The 23,905-nt window shown below is 42.6% G+C and overlaps 1 protein-coding gene across 1 annotated transcript in view; it reads left to right on the plus strand.

Moving 5' to 3' along the window:
* Vav3 (vav guanine nucleotide exchange factor 3) overlaps positions 1 to 23,905 on the plus strand; it is a 388,131-nt gene that overhangs the window by 70,237 nt on the left and 293,989 nt on the right. The window contains exon 2 of the mRNA XM_045138234.1: positions 21,956 to 22,072. Within this exon, the coding sequence (XP_044994169.1) occupies positions 21,956 to 22,072 (117 nt within the window). The remainder of the gene's footprint in view (positions 1 to 21,955; positions 22,073 to 23,905) is intronic.

Consider the following 23,905-nt stretch of genomic DNA (forward strand, 5'->3'; position numbering starts at 1 on the left):
TGTTCAAAGTCTCTACCTCCATGTGGAGAGCTTCATCAGTGGATTTCATTTTAGTTTTTGATTTATGTTAGGATGTTCTGCCAAATGCAGACTGCCTGCTACTTTACAAAACTGGCTCCGTGTTCTACAGGGTTCTGGCTCCTTGTGCTTCCTCCTCCTCTATCCCCCCAGTGGAATGAGAGTCCTAGAGATGAAATACCTGGTGCTTCCTCTGGCACAGAGTTACTAAGGCAGGCCTTCACTGAGGCCATTTCTGGTGCAATTTCACTGAAGACCCCTTTATGCAGTAGCGTTTACTTTGGGTATTACTGCTCAGTTAGTCCAAGGGCAAATTCTTGTGAGCCAAGTACGCACAATAACAATAGTTTTCCTATTGCTGCATGAGTCCTGATTACTGGATATAAAATATCGTTGTGTAAAAGTATTCACAATATTTATTTTTGAATAAGTACACACGCTAGAGAGGAGAGATTACTGCTTAATAAAACAGTACTATGGCTACTTCTAAATTACTTATAAATCTTACAAAAGTATATTGAAACCAGGGAGATGGCTGGTTTTGTGACCTGTTATGTCTTACTGTGTAAATCTCAAAGTTCAGTGAGGTGTTTAGAGCAGTCATAATAAAGGCAAGTCGCCTCTGTTGATGTCCTGCCCCAGTACTTATTGGCTGGATGATATTGGGTAAGTATTTAACCCCTTCCAGCTCTGCTTCCTGATCTATAAAGTGGAAGATACTTTCAGGATTGTTTTCAACATAGTGCCTAATACTATGGTAAGGCCTGTACAAGTGCTGAATGAATTACTTTCAAATTCCACCATTAATAATAATTTTATTATTAATAATGAAAATACTGGTGTGAAGTTATTATTATATAGTTATAAATATTGCCACTATTATTACTACTACAGCAGATAACAAGATGAAGAGGAACCTTTCTTAAGGATAACATAAGTAGGCTTCACATGTTGTTATGGTTTGCTTTGCCGATGAGGAAACTGAACTGATTCTTGCTTCTTGCTCAAGTCCAGGTGGTGGTGGTCTGGTGCTTTCTCTCCATGTCTCTAAACCTTGGGCTTAAATTTTCATGGTTGTTGTGGCCCCGGGTCCTGCTTCCTTTTAATTGTTTCTGTAGCTCTTTTATGCTCTTGGCCTCAAAGTGATTTGGACATGGAACTTAGCCCATCTCTGGATATCTTTGACCCGCCCCCCATTTTGCTCACTAGACATTTGAGTGGAGTAAATATTGTGGAAGACTTGGACAATGGGAGGGAAAAAGGGCTTAGACCAATACCAAACAATTTATATCACCTTATGCATTAATATAAACATAAATTTGTTATGGAATAAAAGGAAAAATTTATGTATGGCAAATTCTCATGTTGTCTGTGGGGGCAAAAGCCTTTAATATTAATACTCAGGAGAATCAAGAGTTTAGGTCTAGCTTGGAACATAGCGAGTTCCAGGCCAGTCTGGGCTACATAAATTTATGTTTCAAAAAAAGAAAGAAAGAAAAAGTTAAAAATTCTGAATGTGTGGTAGGCTGGCTAACTTTAGGCAGCTGGAACACCAGGGATGTGATTTTTCCCCCATATTTATCCTTAGGGGTACCTTTGGGGGAATAATTAAACAATAAAAGTTTACTTTAAAAAAAAGTTCTGGGGCTGGAGAGATGACTTAGTGGTTAAGCGCTTGCCTGTGACGACTAAGGACCCCGGTTCGAGGCTCGATTCCCCAGGTCCCATGTAAGCCAGATGCACAAGGGGGCGCACGCATCTGGAGTTCGTTTGCAGCAGCTGGAGGCCCCGGTACCCCCATTCTCTATCTATCTGCCTCTTTCTCTGTCTGTTGCTCTCAAATGAATCAATAAAAATAAACAAAATTTTAAAAAAAGATCTCACATTAATTGGGATGGATGTCTGAGAACCAATAGCGAAATATTCTGCGCTCAGGAAGAGATTGCCATGGAGGACATCTGCCATGGCTACCTTTTCTCTGTCGATCTTCCCTCTTCAAGAAGTCAGTATTTCTGTTCTATCTACTTTTACAGTTCAGTTGTGTACAGGGATACTGCTGTCTGAGATTTTCCTCAGAGTAGGCCCTGCCTGAAAATTTGCTGTAACAAGCACGTACTGTATGAATGACAGGTATCTGGGAAGTACCGTAACTGCTTGGCTGACATGCTAAGAAATACTTCCTGGACAAAGATGGGAAGTAGTTTGGCTCTTGATATAAGTGACTTTGAGGGAGGACTTTAGGAGCTATTAAACATTGGTTGCCCAAATCATTTCACTGCATGCTTCCCAAGTGACCTGTGGGAATTACCTTCACTTCCATGAGACTTTCTTCACAGGAACCCCTGTCTCTGTGGTAAATCTTGATGTGTTTTGCATGGTGGTATCTTTATTTCATATAGGAGTTTTCTTATTTTGTAAGTAATTGGGGTATGTTAATGATTATAGCAGCTTAGGAGAAAATGTGGTTATGGTGAGAACAGTACTGGATTTGGTACTTGATCTTTTTTTTTTTCAAGGTGGGGTCTCACTCTAGTTCACTATGTAGTCTCAGGGTGGCCTTGAACTCATGGCGAGCCTCCAACTTCTGCCTCCCGAGTGCTGGGATTAAAGGCTTGCGCCACCACGCCCAGCTTTGGTACTTGACCTATTAAAAATAAGTTTCATGTAATACTGCTCAGCACCTATAGGCTCTGCAAAAATAGATCACGCAGATTTTTTTTTTACTGTTTTTTTTATTAGAAAATTGGAGATGGTTGCTTTTGATAGAAGTATTTTCCTAGACATATAAAACAAATCAAACTGGAAAAAGAAGCCAATATTTAAGTGAAGAGATATCTGACTTAGGTATTCATAGAAAGGGTATCACAGCAAAATAGTAATAGAAAGTCATTTTAAATGTTATTGTAGACTCTCGCTCTCAAAGTAAGTCACAAAGTAGAATTATGTTTCTAAAAATGAACCTGCTTAGTGACAGGATAACTGACAGCAATGAACCCCTGAACCCAGAGAGGATGCTTAAGATTTAGCGATGTCACCAAGCTTTCTACTGTATGTCTGTTTTGTATTTCTGTACTTCCTGATTTGGTTGAACTCTTTTTTGAAATATTTTATTTATTTATTTGAGTGAGAGTGAGAGTGAGAGTGAGAGAGAGAGAGAGAGAGAGAGAGAGAGAGAGAGAGAGAGAGAGAAGCAGGTAGAGAGAGAGAAAGCAGATAGAGAATGGGTGCTGGGAACTTTAGCCACTGCAAACTCTAGGTGCATGCACCTCCTTGTGCACCAGTCTTACATGAGTCCTGGGGAATTGAACCTGGGTCCTTTGGCTTTGAAGGCAAGCGCCTTAACTGCTAAGCCATCTCTCCAGCCCTCCATTTTTATTGTTTCATCCAGAATCATCTAGAATGATGAACCTTGGTACTAGTGATGGGTTAGAAGTCAGATGTTACTTAGTTCGTGGCGAAACCCCACACAGGTGGGCATATGGACAGAGAACCAGGTAAGACAGTCTTGAAATACCAATGCTGACGTTTAAGATGGTGTGGGGAGAGGAAAATCCAGGTCAAGCAAAGATTATCTTCAGAATCAAGAACATGGAGGGTATGACATGAACAAGCTTGAACTTGTTTGGCAGAAACTCAGGAAAAAGTTGACAAATTCACCTATGAAACAAGAGAATACCTCAAAAAAATCAAACAACAACAAAACACCTGAGTCTTTGAGGCCATACATTCAAAACACCATACCCATGTAATGCCAGATGCACAAAGTTGCACATGCGTCTGGAGTTTACAGTGGTCAGAGGCTCTGATGTTTTATGCATGCATGTATATGTATATGTGTATACGTATACGTGTGTTTGTGGACACACACACATGCGCGTAATGTACAGTATCACTGAGGTATAGCCCTAGATCCCTGTACCTACATTTTTTTTTTTTGAGGTAGGGTCTCACTCTGGCTCAGGCTGACCTGGAATTCACTATGTAGTCTCAGGGTGGCCTTGAACTCACTGTGATCCTCCTGCCTCTGCCTCCCGAGTGCTGGGATTAAAGGCGTGCGGCACCACACCCGGCTGTACCTACATTTTTTTTAACAATTTATTTATTTATTTATTTGAGAGCGACAGACACAGAGAGAAAGACAGATAGAGGGAGAGAGAGAGAATGGGTGCGCCAGGGCTTCCAGCCTCTGCAAACGAACTCCAGACGCGTGCGCCCCCTTGTGCATCTGGCTAACGTGGGACCTGGGGAACCGAGCCTCGAACCGGGGTCCTTAGGCTTCACAGGCAAGTGTTAAACCGCTAAGCCATCTCTCCAGCCCTGTACCTACATTTTTAATGAGCTCCTATTTGTTGCTTCTGCTTGTTGCAGTCTTCATATACATATGTAGACCTACAGTTCAAGCTATACTCTGCAAATCTTGTGACTTATTTTGTTGGCTTCTGTTTCTTTGGTTAAACAATAATCTTAAAAATTAGTACTATTTAGAGAGCAAAGATGAAGAGTCGGCTGGGAGGGAGAGAGAATATTAGTGAGAATGAATGATGAAAACCAGAGTGGGGGAACTTACAGGAAGTTGACGATCGCTGCTGCTTGCCTGTGTTCAGCTCCTTCAGGTCTCTCGCATCCCCTTGGCTGTGAACTCCCAAAGGGGGCTCGTCTGTCTCCTGTGTTTGATGTCTAGTCCCGTACTTGGCTTATGAACATAGCACTCTGTCAGTGCTTAGTAACTGCGATGAACAAATGAAACCCAGATTTCTCATAGGTTATCTCATCTAAAATAACCGTCCATTTAGGGAACTATAATTGACCTCAGTTTATACAAGGAAAAACCAGATTAACATGGGGTAATGATTGCTAAGAATAGTTCTGCCAACAGTGGCATTCCACTGTGGCATATGACTTGTATAAAGTGATGAATGTATTTTGGTTCATTGACTTGTTAACAGCAATAAGTAATATTTAGTGAAGGCTTATTGCTTACTATAAGTGTGCTTTACCTACATAATTTCACTAGACTAAGTTGCTGTTTGGAAGACAGAATTATTTACATTTTATCTTCTAAGTCATAGAAAATTAGGTTTCCATCCTGAGGTCACCTAGCCAGAGGTGGGTGATATGAGGTCACACCTGCCTGACTTTGAGACCATCATTAATGGCTAACCTCATTTCAGTATAGAGAATGCTTCTTGGTCTTTTCTTAGCCTTCAAATTACTTGTCATCTTTAGATCAGAGGTTTCTATCCTTTAAGCTGGTTAGTATTCTATGTGTTCACGGTCCTTTGAGAACTACTCTATGGAAGTAATGATATTTATTAAGAAAATGGTGAATCCCTGTGTGGGGAAACATGTAGATAATGTACATACAAACTTGACTTATAATTTGCCTCTTACCCATGTAGTTATTTAGTACAGATCCTGAGCAGTCATATAGAACCTAGAAAAAAAAAAACCTTTTATTTTATTTTATTTAAAATTTTTTTCTGTAACTTATTTATTTATTTGAGAGTGACAGAGAGAGAAAGAGGCAGATAGATAGATAGAGAATGGGCACGTGAGGGCCTCTAGCCACTGCAAAGGACCTCCAGATGCGTGTGCCCCTTGTGCATCTGGCTAACGTGGGTCCTGGGGAACTGAGCCTCGAACCAGGATCCTTAGGCTTGACAGGCAAGCGCTTAACTGCTTAGCTATCTCTGCAGCCCCAAAACACTTTTATTTTACCACAACAAAGATTGCGCAATACTGGGCAGGGTGAAAACCTGGAACATAATTACCATAAAGAAGTCTTTCTTCCAGATAACAAAATCAAAAGTAGGTAATTAAATAAAAGTAAGAACATATGTAATCTCAAGTTTATTGTCATAGTCAGAAACCTTTAGTCTTCTTTGCTTGAGCGAAATTTTCACAGTGAGCTTAATTTCATTGACTTAAACGTCAAATCCCTCTTTATCCCACACTCAGTCAGCTTCTTATTATCTTTTACAATTTCCAGATTTGCATCCAACTTATTCATATTTATATTGAAATTGAAGGTATTTTCTGATATATACCTTCCTAGGTAGACTATGCTAGACTGTTCCAGAATGTTCTGCCTCTTAGGCAATTTCTTGCAGGCTGTTGTTTTAGTTACCTGTTGCCACCCCAGTCCTATAAGGCAAATGTGGTATAGGGTATAAAAGATGATTTTTAAGTTCCAGCTCTATTTGAAGTGTGCTATGTAACCAAAGTACTACCCTGTTCCTACAAAGGAAGACATTTTCTTTGTTAACCGTGGATGGCTCTTGTCTAAGCTCTTTTTTCCCCCCTACTGACTTTATTCATTGCTTAAAAACTTCTAGCCTGGAAAATAAGTGATGGAGCATTCTTTCCTTTCCTCCCCCTGGACGATGGCTCATTGCTGTCCACAACACTGGAGTACTTCTGCGGGGCGCCTTCCTTGAAACACGGGGAATGCGGGCCCTTGTCCTCTCAGCCGCTGTCATGTTCATGTTGCTTTGTAACGTGCACTAGATTGTACAGGGGCAAAATTGGGGTTTCAGCCACTGCTATGTGTACTAAGCATAGCTTAATTAAAACAAATGATGCGCGCGCCACACACACACACACACACACACACACACACACACGCGGCAAAAAGTTCCACCCCGGCGTAGATCCTCACAGAAAACAACCACAGAATCCCCTGGCGACACCTGAATACTCAGCTTTTATCATGGCACGATTTACCACAGCCAAGTCATGGGATGGCCTGAGTTGCCCATCAGCAGATGAGTGGATAAAGAAAATGTGGTTCATATACACCATGGAGCATTATTGTTCAGCCATAGAGAAGAATGGCGTGACATTCGAAGAAAAAGGGATGGAAAATGCTAAAGACAAGTACCGCATGTGGTCACTTGTACGCGGAGCTTGAAGAAAACCTAAAAGTAGAGGCTAGTCTTCTAGGGAAGGGGAAAGCACTCAGGGGTGCGGGCAGGAAGAGAGAAAGAGAGAGAGAGAGCGAGGTAGAGATACAGAGAGAGAGAGAGAGAGAGAGAGCGAGAGAGAGAGGTATAGATACAGAGAGAGAGAGAGAGAGAGAGGTAGAGATACAGAGAGAGAGAGAGAGAGAGAGAGAGAGGTATAGATACAGAGAGAGAGAGAGAGAGAGGTAGAGATACAGAGAGAGAGAGAGAGAGAGAGAGAGGTAGAGATACAGAGAGAGAGAGAGAGCGAGGTAGAGATACAGAGAGAGAGAGAGAGAGAGAGAGAGAGAGAGGTATAGATACAGAGAGAGAGAGAGAGAGAGGTAGAGATACAGAGAGAGAGAGAGAGAGAGAGAGCGAGGTAGAGATACAGAGAGAGAGAGAGAGGGAGAGAGAGGGAGAGATACAGAGAGAGAGAGAGAGAGAGAGAGAGGGAGAGGGAGAGAGAGAGAGGTAGAGATACAGAGAGAGAGAGAGAGAGAGAGAGAGAGGGAGAGGGAGAGAGAGAGAGGTAGAGATACAGAGAGAGAGAGAGAGAGAGAGCGCACAAGAGCAAGAGAGGGACATAGGGATGATAAACATGGTCATGTGACAGTGAAACATATAAAATTGAATTTTTAGTATGATCTATGCACTAGTAATGGTCATAAAAGTGAAAGGGCATGGGCCTAAGGAGCTGATTTAGTGCGTTTAATAAGGATGGCCTCTGGGTCAGCCAGGCTCGCACTGGCATCGCCGCTCACCGGCTAGCTTTACTTACAAGGACATTTAACTTTCCTAAGCCCCAGGCCACGCCATGCCCACCCTGTCATTTGACTGGTGAAATTTGAGAGTGATGCCAAACTGTGGAGACGCGTGGGCACAAAGACCATATTCGAGATTATAAATGTGGGCAGAAAATAGAAAGCCACTAAGCACAGAAAAATAGTGACGAATATATGTGGATAATTTCTTTCTAACGTTAATTAGCATGAGAAAGAACCCCACAGGAAGGCATTAGGATAGACAAGGTTGTTCTCTATACAGTGGAGGGAAAGGAGGGGGAGTTGATTTCTTACTTTATAGTTAAGCGTCCTGCAGATCCGGACAGGACTTTGAACTCTGCTCTTCTTGGTTGCTTTTAGAGAAAAGATATATTCCTTTTCTCTCTGAAGTTGAAATCACTTGGGGGACATGTTACATTGTATTTTTCTTTTAAATCACTCCCCTTCTCTTGCAGTTTGATTTTTCTACCTGAAAATTTTTTTTAAATAAAAGGTTTTTGAGCAAAAAGAAAAAAAAAATCACTCTCTTGGGAAGTATTTTAATCTTTTTTTACTTTTTTTTTTAAATTTTTATTTTTTGTTTTTTTTTGAGGTAGGGTTTCACTCTAGTCCAGGCTGATCTGGAATTCACTATATAGTCTCAGGTTGGCCTCAAACTCACTGTGATCCTCCGACCTCTGCCTCCAGAGTGCTGGGATAAAACGTGTGCGCCACCACGCCTGGCTTCTTTTTAGTTTTATTTTTTATTTATTTGAAAGAGAGAGAGACAGGCAGATAGAATGGGCATGCCAGGGCCTTCAGCTTCTGCAGACGAACTCTGGTGCATGTGCCATCTTGTGCATCTGGCTTACGTGGGTCCTGGGGAATTGCACATGGGTCCTTTGGCTTTGTAGGCAAACACCTTAACTGCTAAGCCATCCCTCTTGCCCTACACTGTATTTTTTTCAATGTTTATTTATTTATTTTCAAGTAGAGAGAGATAGAAGAGAGGCAGACAGACAGAATGGGTGAACCAGGGCCTCCAGCTGCTGCAAATAGATTCCAGATGCATGCTTCACATTGCGCACCTGGCTTTATGTGGGTACTGGGGAATTGAACTTGGGTCATTAGGCTCTGCAGGCAAACGCTGTAGCTGCTGAGCCATCTCTCCAGCCCTATATTGTATTTTTAACTGTACCACTGTGATGTTGAAATCACTTGGGGGAAATGTTACATTGTGCTTTTAATTGTACCACTAGCGCCCACTTTCAATAAAGAAGATATGGTTAACAACAATATTCTCTGTTATTTTAGTATACCTGTAAGCAAAAACATTTAAGATCATAAAGAGCCCAGTAACTTTCTTATTTTACTTCATAAACATAAATATTATGTTTATTTATATTGTGTATAATATAAACATAATATTGTTATTAAATATACTTAAATAATTTTCAACCATTTTTAGGCAGAACCAGAATAAGAGATGTGTTGGAGCCTACATAGTCTGTTTTGTAAAATTAATAATTACTTCAAATTTAATGATGTATCTGCTCTATTTTATTATCACAAAAATGAACAGCCAGAAAATGAACTGGAAAAAGTAGAGCCTTGCCAGAAAAATTATGTGTAGTTTCCCATAAAGAGATCAGACCACATAGAGTCCTGAATCAAGTGATGGGAATGTGGGTGCTGTGATATGTGGCTCAGGAGTAGCAGTCCTTTGCCCTGGCTAACTTGTGTGAGCAGATACCAAGAACTTTGAACTGAAAATACTGTGACATATTCTTGGCAACAGAATAAAATTTTTTTATTATATACAAGATGCAGTCTATATCTTCTAATATGGAATTTCGGGGGCTTTTATCGTAGAGATCAAAAGATAAAATAATTGAAATAGTATTCAAGAAAACCTATCAAAAGACAAGCTTGAGTGGCTGCTGATTTTATATCCTGAGGATATTTTACTCCTAATGACTATTATGATATTTGATAAAAATGCTGATTAGTGACTTCAAATCATAGTACGTTTACTATTTCTATTACAATGACTTTGTGTTATTGACAACACTCCCATTTAGGCCACTGTAGCCAAAAGAAATAGTAAGTTACGCTCATGATTGAAGTCATTGAGCTCTCCTTTCTTGGTCACACTGCTTGTCTGCCATGGTCCTTGTGATCAAAACAGGCGTCAGTGAGTGTGTTTGGCTGTGGAGCTGTTAGGCACTGCCCACCTTCCCTTGAAACACCCTCTTCCAGATGAGATGAAACTAATTGATTTTCACAATGAGCTGTGGAGAGTTTTTCCTCTTGAGTCACCTCAGCCTATGCAGCTTGTCCACGACGGGGAAGGATGAGCAAGGAGCAGGGTCACAGTGCTGTTTGCATTCATATCCTTGAGAAAAGTCGAGATGGCTTACATACCGAGACTGAAAGAAATCACAGACCTTGCTTCTGAGGGGAGAACGGGAGGGGAAATGCTTTTAGCTTTGCAGTGAGCTTCAGCAGTCTGACCTGTAAATGCTTTTTCTGTCCCCACTATTGCCAGCATTGAGGTGCTGACCCCACAGCTGTGTGTTGGAAAGCCACCGTCCTTGCAGTAGCTTTCTGATGATGAAATATTTTCTAATCAAAGAGCTCTGGCCTCATGTGCGATTCTTGGGCTTCTTAGGCCTTGTTGGTGATAATTTTCTTTTTCCTTGAAGGTTACACATAGATGTTACATACTCTTATCCTATTATTATTATTTTTTTTTTCTGAAGACGCAGGACAATAAATGGGACAGTGGAAGACACATGGCTGTGTTATTAGAATACACCACTTGTTTCCAAGGGTGAGGTCAGGCGGCACCTAATTATTGGACAGTCCCCTATATGAAGACAAGAATGACTTGACTTAGCCCATCACCCTCGTGCCCCTGCCCATTCATCTACTTAGTCCCTCACTTGCCATCGCTGGTCTTAGTGAATGCCACTTCTACCTAGTCAGTACCAAGAGACATGGTTTTTGTCCTGTCTTCCCTTTTCTCTCTCATCCCTGCCTGCTCCATGTGATCTTCTAGGCTTCCTTCTCTCTTGCCCAGCCTCCACTCTTGTAGGCTAAATTGCCATCATCTCCTGTTGCATTAACAGGACATAGTTCTAGATGTTTCTTGCATTGCCTGTCTACCTCATGTTCCCTCCGCAGTACAAAGAAAATCACTAGACTACACTCACGGCAAAACGGAGTTAGTGTAACATGGTAGTTAAGGCTATGGGCCTTGTAGCCAGAAAGTCTGGTTTCAAATCCAGACTCTATTACTTTGGCGAATGCAATTATGTAAATTCAGATAAATCGCTAAGCCTTGGAAGATATAAAAGGAAAACGAGACTTTCCTTGATTGAGTTGTTGTAAGGATTAATTATCATAAAAGTTTTTTTGCATACAGCCTGGAACACAGTAGTCACTCAAAAGTTGAACTCCAGTAATCATAGAATACAATACCTACCTTCAATCTTCTGCCTAAAATCCTTTAACCTCATTACTGCTAGGATAAAGTCCAGGGATCTTGGCGTGCTCAGTAGCCTCAAGTAACCCCTCTCCTCCAGTCCCCTTTGCAGCTACTGCCCATGACTGTGTCCATCAGAATCACTCCACTGCCTCTTATAGACCATGCTATATTCTCCTCTCCTGTTCTTGCCCAGGCCCTGAGCTGGCTGTTTCCTTTCCACTCAGAAACACCAACCATTCCTTTCTTTGTGGCGGACTGCCACTTACCCTCTAGGTCTTACCTCATGCCTCAGTGGTCCCGGGAATTTCCCCCACACTCCTGGACTCCCAGAAAATGTTTGAATATTTGTGTGGCACTTACTGTCGTCTTGGGCAGGTGTGGATTCCCTTCACTTTGCTCTCTGAACAACTCTAGTAAGGCGTGGAGGTAGAGTCTGGGTCATGCTTACTTTTTTTTTTTTAATTTTTAATTTTAATTTATTTGAGAATGACAGACACAGAGAGAAAGACAGATAGAGGGAGAGAGAGAGAATGGGCGCGCCAGGGCTTCCAGCCTCTGCAAACGAACTCCAGACGTGTGCGCCCCCTTGTGCATCTGGCTAACGTGGGACCTGGGGAACCGAGCCTCGAACCGGGGTCCTTAGGCTTCACAGGCAAGGGCTTAACCGCTAAGCCATCTCTCCAGCCCATGCTTACTTTTTGTATCCAGTTCTTGCTACTTTATTCAGTGAATTATTATTATCATTATTTATTTATTTATTTTTTTTGGTTCTTTGAGGTAGGGTCTCACTCTAGCCCAGGCTAACCTGGAATTCACTATGGAGTCTCAGGGTGGCCTTGAACTCATGGCGCTCCTCCTACCTCTGCCTCCTGAGTGCTGGGATTAAAGGTGTGTGCCACCACACCCAGCCCTCAATGAATACTTTTAATATACTAATAAGTTAGAACCCAGTGCATGTCTTATGAAATCTCATGATGCTCAGCACATCATAAGTATCTCATTAATATTTAAATAAATATGTGAGCTATGTAAACATCACATATCCTCATCAACTATTTTTCTTATATGAATCCATATTGTAATTTTAAAAATCTTAAAGTCAGGGCTGGAGAGATGGCTTAGCAGTTAAGGCACTTGCTTGTAAAACCTAAGGATCCAGGTTTGATTCCCCAGCACCCACATAAGACAAGGTGGCGCATGCGTCTGGGGTTCATTTGTAGTGTCTTGAGGCCTCTGGTGTGTCCATTGTCTGTCTCTGCCTCTGTCTCTCTCATTTGCCTCTTACTCTCTGTCTCTCAAGTAAATAAATAAGTAAAATACATTAAAAACATTTTTACAAACCTTACAGCTATTCAACTCTAAATTTTTAAGTTTTTAATTCTTTAGGAACTCCTGAAATGATCTCATGTGAATAAGTTGGATGATAAAGAAAAGTGTGTAATATTGTCAAGAATAAGCATGGCTGTGAAATAACGAGATGAACTTGTCTTTTGTGCTGAAAGCCATCTCTGAGGGCCACATATTTTAAGCTGCTGCAGATGGCGCACAGGGTGAGGGAACTCCTTCTAGCCCCAAGGAATGACTAGAGTGTGAGGAAAGCCTTGGCTGACTGATACAATATATATTTTTTTTTTAAAAGGCATGCACCACCACGCCCAACCATGCAGTGATTCTTTTTTTTTTTTAATTTTTATTTATTTATTTGAGAGCAACAGACACAGAGAGAAAGACAGATAGAGGGAGAGAGAGAGAATGGGCACGCCAGGGCTTCCAGCCTCTGCAAACGAACTCCAGACACGTGCGCCCCCTTGTGCATCTGGCTAACGTGGGACCTGGGGAAGCGAGCCTCGAACCGGGGTCCTTAGGCTTCACAGGCAAGCGCTTAACCGCTAAGCCATCTCTCCAGCCCCTGACTGATACAATATTGTATGAGAAACCAGTCACATTTCCAGCTATAACATCTCGTGTTCATGGAATCTTCTTCAGTGATCTCACACTTCCTTTTGAAAAGCATGAGACAAGTGATGGCTTCTTAGGCGTCCTGCAACGAGGATTGTAGGGCTTTCTACAAGGCACGTTAGAGCTCTGCTTACATGTTCAAACCTCTTCCTGTGCAAAGTGATAAGTTGCCCAAGCAAACGGTACAGGTATTGGTTTATGCAATGTTATTGGCTCACGTAATCTGGGAGTGGCTTTTTAAAAAAATTTTATTAATAACTTCCATGATTACAAAAAACACCCCGTGGTAGTACCCTCCCTTCCCCCCACTTTCCCCTTTGAAACTCCATTCTCCATCATATCCCTTCTCCTTCTCAATCAGTCTCTTTTATTTTGACGTCATGATCTTTTCCTCCTCTTATGATGGTCTTGTGTAGGTAGTGTCAGGCACTGTGAGATCATGGATATCCAGGCCATTTTGGGTCTGGAAGAGCATGTTGTAAGCAGTCCTACCCTTCCTTTGGCTCTTACATTCTTTCCACCACCTCTTCCGCAATAGACCCTGAGCCTTGGAAGGTGTGATAGAGATATTGCAGTACTGAGCACTCCGGTCACTTCTTTCCAGCACCATGATACCTTCTGAGTCATCCCAAGGTCAGTGCCATCTGAAAAGAGAAGATTCTCTACCCAAAGTGAGAGTAGCATTAATATAAGGGTATGAACGTTAAGAGAAGGGCTTACTGGGCAGTTTGATAAGCATAGCATATACATTTAGAGGAGTGCCTTTTTTAAAACTCTTTTTTTTTTTTAATATTTTCTTGGTCATTTTTTATTTATTTATTTGAGAGCGACAGACAGAGAGAAAGACAGAGGAAGAGGGAGAGAATGGGCGCGCCAGGGCTTCCAGCCTCTGCAAACGAACTCCAGACACGTGCGCCCCCTTGTGCATCTGGCTAACGTGGGACCTGGGGAACCGAGCCTCGAACCGGGGTCCTTAGGCTTCACAGGCAAGCGCTTAACCGCTAAGCCATCTCTCCAGCCCTTAAAACTCGTTTTTAATTGACAACTTTCATGACTACAAACAATAAACCCTGATAATTCCCTCTTCCCCACTTTCCCCTTCACACACCCACACTCCATCATATCCCCTCCTCCTCTCAATCAGTCTCTCTTCTATTTTGATGTTATCATCTCTTCCTCCTATTATGAGGGTCTTGTGTAGGTAGTGTCAGGCACTATGAGGTCATGGATATCAAGGCCAATTTCTATCTGTACGATTGCACTGTAAGGAGTCCGACCCTTCCTTTGGCTCTTACATTCTTTCCGCCACCTCTTCCACAATGGACCCTGAGCTCTGGAAGGTGTGATAGAGATATTGCAGTGCTGAACACTCCTCTCACTTCTTCTCAGTATGATGGCCATTTTGGGTCATCCCAGTGATCACCGCCATCTGAAAAGAGAGCTGCTTGAACCATTGTATGGATGTGAATGTTAAGTAAAGTGCTTACAGGGCATTTATATATGCATTTAGCCAAACAAGAGCAGGCATGACATGCTTAGGGCTCATGACCTTCCCTGCCATAGGCTTTTGACTAGTTTTCAGTACCAGGCATGTATTCCCTCCCATGGAGCGGGCCTCCAGTCCAATCAGAGAGCAGTTGGTTTCCCCCATAGCAGACATGCCACTATTATACCCGTTGGCTCATTTGGCCTGGGTGGCCAAACGGAAGGTTTGCAGTGTCCACTGTCTTCACTACTGAGGACTTCTGTCTCCCATAGGGCTGCATGCAGTGCATCTTTCCAGCTTTCTGTCAGCTGGTCTACAGGGAGGAGGTTTTCAGCTCAGCTCCAGCTTGATTTCTCAGTGACCTTGCCACCCAGGCATGTAGAGTCTTCAGTAATAGGGTCTTTTGGGTTTTGAATACCATTTACAAATGAAAACAGTCCTGCCTGAGGAGTGAAGAGTGACTGGCTTGAGAACTAGAGCAGGAAAAATACAAGTTTGGGACCACTTGACCAAAGAGAGAGAGAAAAGAAAAGAAAAGAAAAGAAAATGAAGTCAAGTTAGAAGGACATAAGGACTAGTCTAAGGATCTATCTGTGGCAAATTCAGGACCATACAAAGATCAGAAAGAATAATGGCCATAGATCCTAACATAAACCTCAAGATAGGGGAAGCTATAACAAAAAGTATATCAGCTTAATGAATGTAGATGGATTAAATAATCAGGAAAAAGCATTACTTTTACAGTCCCAAAGTAACTTAAGCAAGGATGTCAGAGGAGGCCCTTTGTGAGAAATTATTTGGAAACAGCACAGCCACAGGATAACAAACTTCCATGTTCAGACTAACTAGGCATATAGAGGGACACGTGTTTGCTGGACAGAGGTGTAATGGTAACCTGTATCACTCTTAACCAAGTGATTCTGGGCTGGAGAGATGGCTTAGTGGTTAAGGCATTTGCTTGCAAAGTGAAAGGACCCAGGTTTGATTCTTCAGGACCCGTGTAAGCTAGATGCATAAGGTGGTCCATGCATCTGGTGTTCATTTGCAATGGTCAAAGGCCTTGGCATGCCCATTTTCTCTCTATCTACCTCTTTCTCTCTCCCTCACCCCTCTCAAATAAATAAATCAATCAGTAAATAATAAATGTTTAATCAAGCATCCCAGCTTAGAATTAGGTAGGTAGTAGGACAGCCTAACACCTTTGTGTCTTTTGATGTGGTGAAATATGAAGTTCAACATGTGAATTACTTTTGCCAACTGGTTCAGTTGAATCCAGATGGAAGAACAGTTTTAGTGGTTCTATGGGAAATTATCAGACAAATGTGGAATATTTTATAAGACAGTTAGCCAGGATTCTTCAAAAAGTCAGTGCTTAAAAAAATCAAGAAGTTTTGATTAAAATATATAACAAAGATAGCCACATACCCTGAGTCAAAGTAGATTAGATCCTAGATTAGGTTAAACATAGTGTAAAAAGATATTGGGTGGGTTATTGTAGAAATTTGAATATAGGGTATATATTAGATAATATGAAGTTCTTAATTTTTCTTAGCTGTGTAAGATTATTGTATATTATTTTCATGTAGAAAAATATCCTAAGTTCTAGGCTATGTACAGTTAACAATTTTGCAATGAAGTAAAATGGCTGTAATTTTCTTCAAAAAGCACATCAAGATAAATTAGCAAGTAAAGAAAGTAATTTATTTTTTCATGCCCCTTGAGTAGGGTTCCATTGTGTATACACAGCACATTTTCATTATCCATTCACCTAGAATTGTAACCAAAGACAAACGTAATGAACACCAGGGTGAAGATGCCTAGGGCTTGGGGGGACTGGAATTGGAGGGCTGAACGTTGGGGGATAGAAGGGTGGAAATCAATGCAAACAAATTTATCCCCTTAAACGTAGGCTGATCTCACTCTCTGTTGGAGAATCTGTTTTGCTTTTTCAGAAGGCAACGAGAACCTAGGACAACCACAGTCTATCAACAAGACAAGGAAAGATAGCTGACACAGAGTCAGGAGAGGAACCACCCCTCACACGTCAGCTAGGACCCACAGAGGAATTTCAAGATGAGCAAGAGTGCTGCTTCCACAGCAAGCCTGACAGACAGACACTGAGGATACTCAGAATTCCAAAGCACAGGATGGAGAGATGGCTTAGTGGTTAAGGCGCTTGCCTGCGAAGCCTAAGGACCCAGGTTCTATCCTCCAGGCCCCACGTTAGCCAGATGCATACCGTGGCGCATGCATCTGGAGTTCGTTTGCAGTGGCTGGAGGCCCTGGTGAGCCCATTTTCTCTCTCCCTCTGTCCCTTGGTCTCTAATAAATAAATGAAAACAATAAAAATAATTAAAAGACAAAACAAAAAACAAAACCAAAGCAGGACTCTGGAAGCTGCTGAGAGCTCAACACTAAGGTAGGCTTCAAACACCCACCGAGGCTCAGGGAATTTTGTGGAAGAGGGGGCAGAAAGATTGTAAGAGCCACAGGTGGGGGGGGGGATATCCAGAGGCATTGGCCCCCTCCCGCGTCACCATGATGACTGAATGCAGCTGTCACAACTGAGAACCCACAATCCCATATGTGCACCAACAATCCCACTGAAGAGGGCCCTCAGTGGAGGGGGCGCAGGGAGGAGGGCAGTGACGGTATGAACACACGATGTGTCCATACAAAGTTTCTACTTCATCAAAAGAAGAAAGGAAGGAAGGAAGGAAGAAAGGAAGAGAGAAAAAGTCCAGATTGAATGATCCCCAAATACCAGTCTGTCATCTAGAAATCTATGTATGCCAACCACAAGCAAACACAGAGACATACATGGGCTGTAGCAATTGTTGCGCCTGTGGGCATGTTTGTATTATTCTTTCAACTTTGGGGCTTTCTTTCTTTTTTTCTGACACTGGAAAAAGAGAAAAGAATATCGTCAAAGCAGAGCGCATGATGTTGGAGTTGCTGGCAGCCAACTATGAGGGGGACCCCCATAGTGACCCCGGGCCCTCCATCCATCAGCCCCACCTCTGTTCCTGCACAAGTAGGTTAAGGCAAGCAGCAGCCTGGTGCCTGCAGCCAGCTTCTGGAACGTTCTGAAAATCCACTGCTAACTCTGAGAGAGAAAGAGAGGCTTGAAGGACAACTTTGTCTTCCTCGTTGGTAGCATTTCTGTGCCTGGAACATTGCAAGCATTCAAAAGCAGACAGTAAACAGGGCTGCCTGGGAAAGCCAACAGTGCCCTTTTACAAGCCCAGGGAGTCCTGGCGTTCAGTAGCATTGTGCTGCCGGAGGAGGTAAGGGAGGCTCGCCTTGGCTGCCACAGGGAGAGGAAGCCGGTTTTATGGTCTCTCCTGTGCATTCGATGGCTGCCTCTCGTTCCGTTTTCAGTCTCCGTAATCCGACTGACATTTCTGAATTCATGATCACAGTACTTAGGTGGACGCCTGTTGCAGGTTTTCTCCCCCACATGGGGAAGATTTGGGGTGAGGGTGGCATTTGCAATCACACTTTGTTCCTTGGTGAGCTGTGAGTTGGGCACTTAATTATGTAAAAAAAAAAAAATATTGCAAGAGAGCAGTTGCAAAATCCCCCAGAGAGTAATTATTGTCTGTCTTGGCAGAATGCAAGGCTTTTAATCTGTAAATAAGCAATTTTATGTGGAAGAGCAACATGCAGAGTGATTCCGTGTTTGTAAAGGTCTCTTGTAAATTTTTTAAAATGAACCAGTCACAAAGCTGCTGATTGGCTGTTGTCTGTTTTCAAAAGGTTTACTATGCTTCCCCTGTGGTGTTAACCCCTCCTGAGATACTGAGGCCTCTGACAATGATTCCTGTAAAGGGTAACACTATCTGAGTAAAGTCCATGGCAAATCTTAATGCTTCAGATACGGAGGAGGTAGTATGTATTTTCTCCATATTAAAAAAAAAACAAACAAACCAAGATCAAAAAACAAAATATAGTGCTTTGAAAAAAAAAAAAGAAAGAAAAGAAAAGATGCAGTGGCTAGCTAATATGTTGCTCACTCACTGGAGGTTAGGTTCTATGGATTTATTTAATTTTGTTTTCGTTTTGAGATAGTCTGTAGTTGAGGATGACCCTGAAGAAATGATCCTCCTGCAGCCATCATCCACATGCTGGGGTTTCAGACGTGCATCATCATGCCTAGTGGGAGGCTTTTGAGTTTTTTTTTTTTTTTTTTGAGGTAGGGTCTTGCTCTAGCCCAGGCTGACCTGGAACTCCCAGCGATCCTCCTACCTCAGCCTCCTGAGTGCTGGGATTGAAGGCTTGTGCCACTATGCCTGGTTAATTTTTTTTAAATAAAAAAGTGCGGTATTCTTTAATTTAATTTAATAATTATTTACTTGCAGAGAGAGAGAGGAAGAGAGGGAGGGAGGGAAAGAGGGAAGGTGAACGAGGGAGTGTGAGTATGGGCCCTGCAAACGAATTCCAGGGGCATGTGCCACTTACTGCATCTGGCTTTAGTGGGTACTGGGGAATTGAACCCCGGCTATCAGGCTTTGCAAGCACATGCCTTTAACTGCTAAGCAGTGTCTCCAGAACAGGCGAATATTTTTGAAGCATTTTTGTATAATTGACGTATAATCTACATTTACTTAATGTTTTGAGACACACACACACACATATAAATTTAAATGTGTGGCATAGCAGTTAATACATTCCAAAGCATTGAGTACGGTGGTTCATGCGTATGATCTATCCAAGCACTCAGCAGGAGGCTTAGGCAGGAGGTGTTGCAGTCAGGTTCACATTGCTAGTAGAAATCATCCAAGCAAGGGCAGCTTCTGGGAAAAAGAGGTTTATTTTGGCTTTCAGGCTCAAGGGGGAAGCTCCACAATGGCAGGGGAAAACAATGGCATGAACAGAGGGTGGACATCACCCCCTGGCCAACATAAGGTAGACAATAGCAACAGGAGAGTGTGCCAAACACTAGCAAAGGGACACTGGCTTTAACACCCTAAGCCGACCCCCAACACTACACTCACTCCAGGAAGCGTTAATTCCCAAATCTCTATCAGCTGGGAATGTAGCATTCAGAACACATAAGTTTATGGGGGACAACTGAATCAAACCACCACAAGAGGATTGCCGAGTTCAAGGGCTTCAAGGTGAGCTCCAGGCCAGCATGGATTGCGATATGCAGCTTTTCACAAGAAAACAAACAAACCAGAATTAATTTATTTTCAAAATATGTGTACATTTTTTTCTTGGGTGGACCCGAGTCTTCTGAAAACTGAAGGTGAAGTCTGACATTTTTTTTTTTTTTTTTGAGGTAGGGTCTTGCTCTACCCCAAGCTGACCCCTCCATAGTCTCAGGGTGGCCTCGAACTCACAGTGATCCTCCTACTCAGCCTCCAGAGTACTGGGATTAAAGTCACGTGCCACCACGCCCCGCCATGACTTCTGGTTTTTTACATTGTTCCGAGTATCTTCCTCTCCTCCTCCCCTCCAGTCGGTATTGATGTTCTGCGTGTGCTCCTCTTCCAGGTCAGTCTCTGAACTTGCACGTGGCATCCCCTTCCCTTTGCCCACTCAAGGACTTCATTTAGTGACTGCCTTCTTCCTTCTTTACCAGTTTTCCCCTCAATGTGAAGTTATTTCCATCAAAACAGATCCATGTTGTGATACTATCCTTGACCTCTACATCGATTTCCCTTTACAGAGAAGCTCAAGAGCCTCTCTCTACTTCCTTTTTCTCTTTCCAGTCGTCACTGGACCTACTCCAAACTCCCTTTCCCTCCATTTCTCTCCATAAAGACTACTTCTGTCAAGGTACCCATGACCTCCTCTGTCAAGTCCCAAGTGCTACACTTGACCTCAGTCTTAACTGGACCATCTGCGGCATCCAATACATTCTGTCACTTCTACCTAGCAGCATTTTACTTGGCTTCAAGAAATCCCATTCTGAATTTTCTCTTCCTCACCGGTCATTCACTCTTTCTCAGGCTCCTTTGTGGGTTCCTCGTCTTTTCTTTGCTCCTAAGACTTCCTGGTCCAGGTTCATCTCTGTCAACATTATGGTTAATGTTTCCTATACTGCAGAGACCCGCCCCCCTCTACCGCCAGACTTAGCTCTGAAGTCTATACCTATCTCCCAGTCTCCAGACTTACCTATCCTGCCTGCCCCACATCTTGCTGCGTAAATACTGAACAACTCACATTGAACACTGAAATTATAACACAACGTCACATTGTCTCTAATTTAGATTAATTTAGATAATTTAGATTATGGTTTCCGAGCCTTGCCCTTTAGTCAGCATCCCTCGACCTACCTCCAACACAAAGATTATGTCTTCCTATGACCCACCAACCATAGTGATTTCTCACATGTCAGAGCAAATGCTGTTCCACAGGCCCTTCTTCACCAGAAACCCTGCCTGGCTAGCTCACCCCTGCCTTTCTCCCCAGCACACGGTGCTCTGGCTTGCTCCCTTCTGCCTCAGACCACCTCAGATCTCTCTTCCACTGTCCTCTGGTCAGTGAGATTGTCTCTAGCCATCTTGGTTAAGCTCCAGTCTATTCTGCCCACTGGTTCTCCCATCCCTATTCCAAGCCTCACATAGAAATAGAAATACTGGGACTGGAGAGATGGCTTAGTGTTTAAGAAACTTGCCTACGAAGCCCAAGGACCCATGTTTGACTCTCCAGCTCCCATGTAAGCCAGACGCACAATGTGAGGCAAGAGTGCAAGGTCACACATGTCCACTAGGTGGCACACATGTCTTGAGATTGATTACAGCGGCTGGAGGCCATGGTGCGCCAATTCTCTCTCTCATGTGGATAAAACAATAAAATAAAATAAATAAATAGAAGTACTGCTTTTTTGTGTGTTTCTTGTTGCATTTGTTCTTGATGGTCTTCTCATATTGCAATGTAAGTTTCATGAGGGAAGAGGTCATGCTGTCTGGTTGTAACCAGCTCAGTGGTGTTGCTGACTGAGTGACTGATTGAAGAGCAGGCTCATAGCTCATCGAGCCAAATATTGTTCTCTGCTGTGTGGAATCTACATTTTTTTAAAAGGTGTGGAATTAGAAGGGAGACTGAGGAGGAGGACCAGCAAGGGGTGCGGTAAGAGAGGGCAATGGGGAGTGTGCAATATATATATATATATATGTCCAAAAATAACATAATTAAAACCATTATTTTGCATAACAAATAAGCACTCATGAAAAGAAAAAGAGTGGGTTAGTTCTTGTCATTTTTATGGTAGTGTAGGTGTGACACTCACTATAGGTTATGTTCATAAAAAATCATCATATACTAACAACTATTTTCCATTCCTCAGTTTCTTTGCTTGAAGAACATCCGGACATTTCTGGCAGCCTGTTGTGAGACATTTGGAATGAGAAAAAGTGAACTCTTTGAGGCATTTGACCTGTTTGATGTTCGTGACTTTGGGAAGGTACTGGCATTTTTCTTTCTATTTTATTTTTTTCAAGTTTTTAATTAAAAAAATAGATGCAGTGTTGGGGATTGAACCATGGGCCTTGAATAGGACAGACAGGTGCTCCACAGTGCATCTACATCTCCAGCCCTTGCCTAGCATTTTGGTTTTCATATTATTTTTAGTGAAGATTTTAATATATAACATGTTACAAATGAATCATTTTTTTATCAGGTTGTACTGTTATGGTCCTTCTCCTCCACCCCCATTTTGCTGAGGGCCCTTCTCAGTTGGGTTATCGATATTCACTGTGTGGTCATGAAGGCACCAGTCAGTTTTGGTTGGGGGAACATGCCTACCATATTCCCTGAGCCTTGGAAGGTGAGTCTCCTTTAGTGTTGAGCTCTCAGCAACTTCTGATTTTCTGCTTTGATGGATTTTGAGTCTCCTCAGTGTCTGTGGCCATCTCTCTAGAGGAGGTTCCCCCAGCTAGCAGTGAGAGCAGCGTTCCCACTTAACGCGCCCCTTCTGGTATAAAGCGTCTTGGGCCATGGCAGATGCGATAGAGAATACTGAATCAAGTCAAAGTAAGGAGTATATCTTAAGTGTCTATGAAACCGCATCATGTAGTTACGTTTCACATGCTAGTGGCTTAAGGGCAAAAATAAGCGTGCAAGTGCACACACGTGCACGCACACACAAATAGCGACAACTTCAGAGTTGAACTTAGAATTACTTTCTTTTAAATTTTTTTTTTTTTAATTTTGATTTTATTTATTCATGGGGGGAGAGAATGGGCATATCAGCACCTCTAGCTATGAACTCCAGATGCACGTGCCACCATGTGCGCCTGGCTTATGTGGGGGTTCTGGGGAGTTGAACCCGAGTCCTTAGGCTTCTCAGGCAAGAGCCTTAGCCACTAAACCATTTCTCCACCCGTAGGATTGCTTTCTAGTTGAAAGCATGACAAAAGGCATTGTTTAACCTGAGGCAGTTTTCTTGCTATTTCCCTCCCTCCCATTACCCACCTTCAGAGAATTCGCTTGTCCCTCACACCTGCAGACCAATATTCTCCAGTCTTCTCCATACCTGCAAAGCATCTAATTTTTGTTAATTGCAAATGTGCATTGCCCTGTTCTCCATGTGGACACTTGAGAACATGAATTGAAGGAGATATAAATCATTGAACTTTCTTTTTTGGGAGGGATAGGGAAGGCACTGGGATTGAACCCCAAACCTCACACGTACTGAACAGGTACTCCGCTCTGAGCACCAGGAAGGGACTGTTGAAAGTCCCCCTCCCCCCCGGCTTGGATTTCATTAACATTTGGTGGATTTCAGGGATATTTTTCACAGGGAAATGGTTTCAGTACTTATCGCTATCACTTGTATGTACACTAAGCCTTAGTGTGTAAGGTGAAAGGAGTTATTCTTTCCACAGTTACAGTCATCTTTTAGGAGTGACACAAAGTTAACCCCCTTGCCTCTGCTGGCTTGCTTGCTGTGGAAAATAAGCACAGAAGAAAGTAAAACAAACTCCAGGAGGCTGGGGTGCATCTCAGGGGCTTGTGTTTGCCAAACATGTGCAAAGTTCTGATTGGTTCCCTAGCTGTGGTAGAGTCAGGAAGGAGGGGGAAAAATCTAAATAATATTCAATATTCAGAAATTCATCCTTATTCTTTGAGTGTTAGCATCTTATTAAAAAAACTGTCTGAGTGCTGGAGACATGGCAAGCAATTAAAGTACTTGCTTGCAAAGCCTAAGAACCCAGGTTCAATTTCCCAGTACCCATGTAAAACCAGATACATAAGGAGACACATGCATCTAGAGTTCATTTTCAGTGGCTAGAGT

This window comes from Jaculus jaculus, chromosome 19 (assembly GCF_020740685.1).
Source record: "Jaculus jaculus isolate mJacJac1 chromosome 19, mJacJac1.mat.Y.cur, whole genome shotgun sequence".
NCBI lineage: Eukaryota > Metazoa > Chordata > Mammalia > Rodentia > Dipodidae > Jaculus > Jaculus jaculus.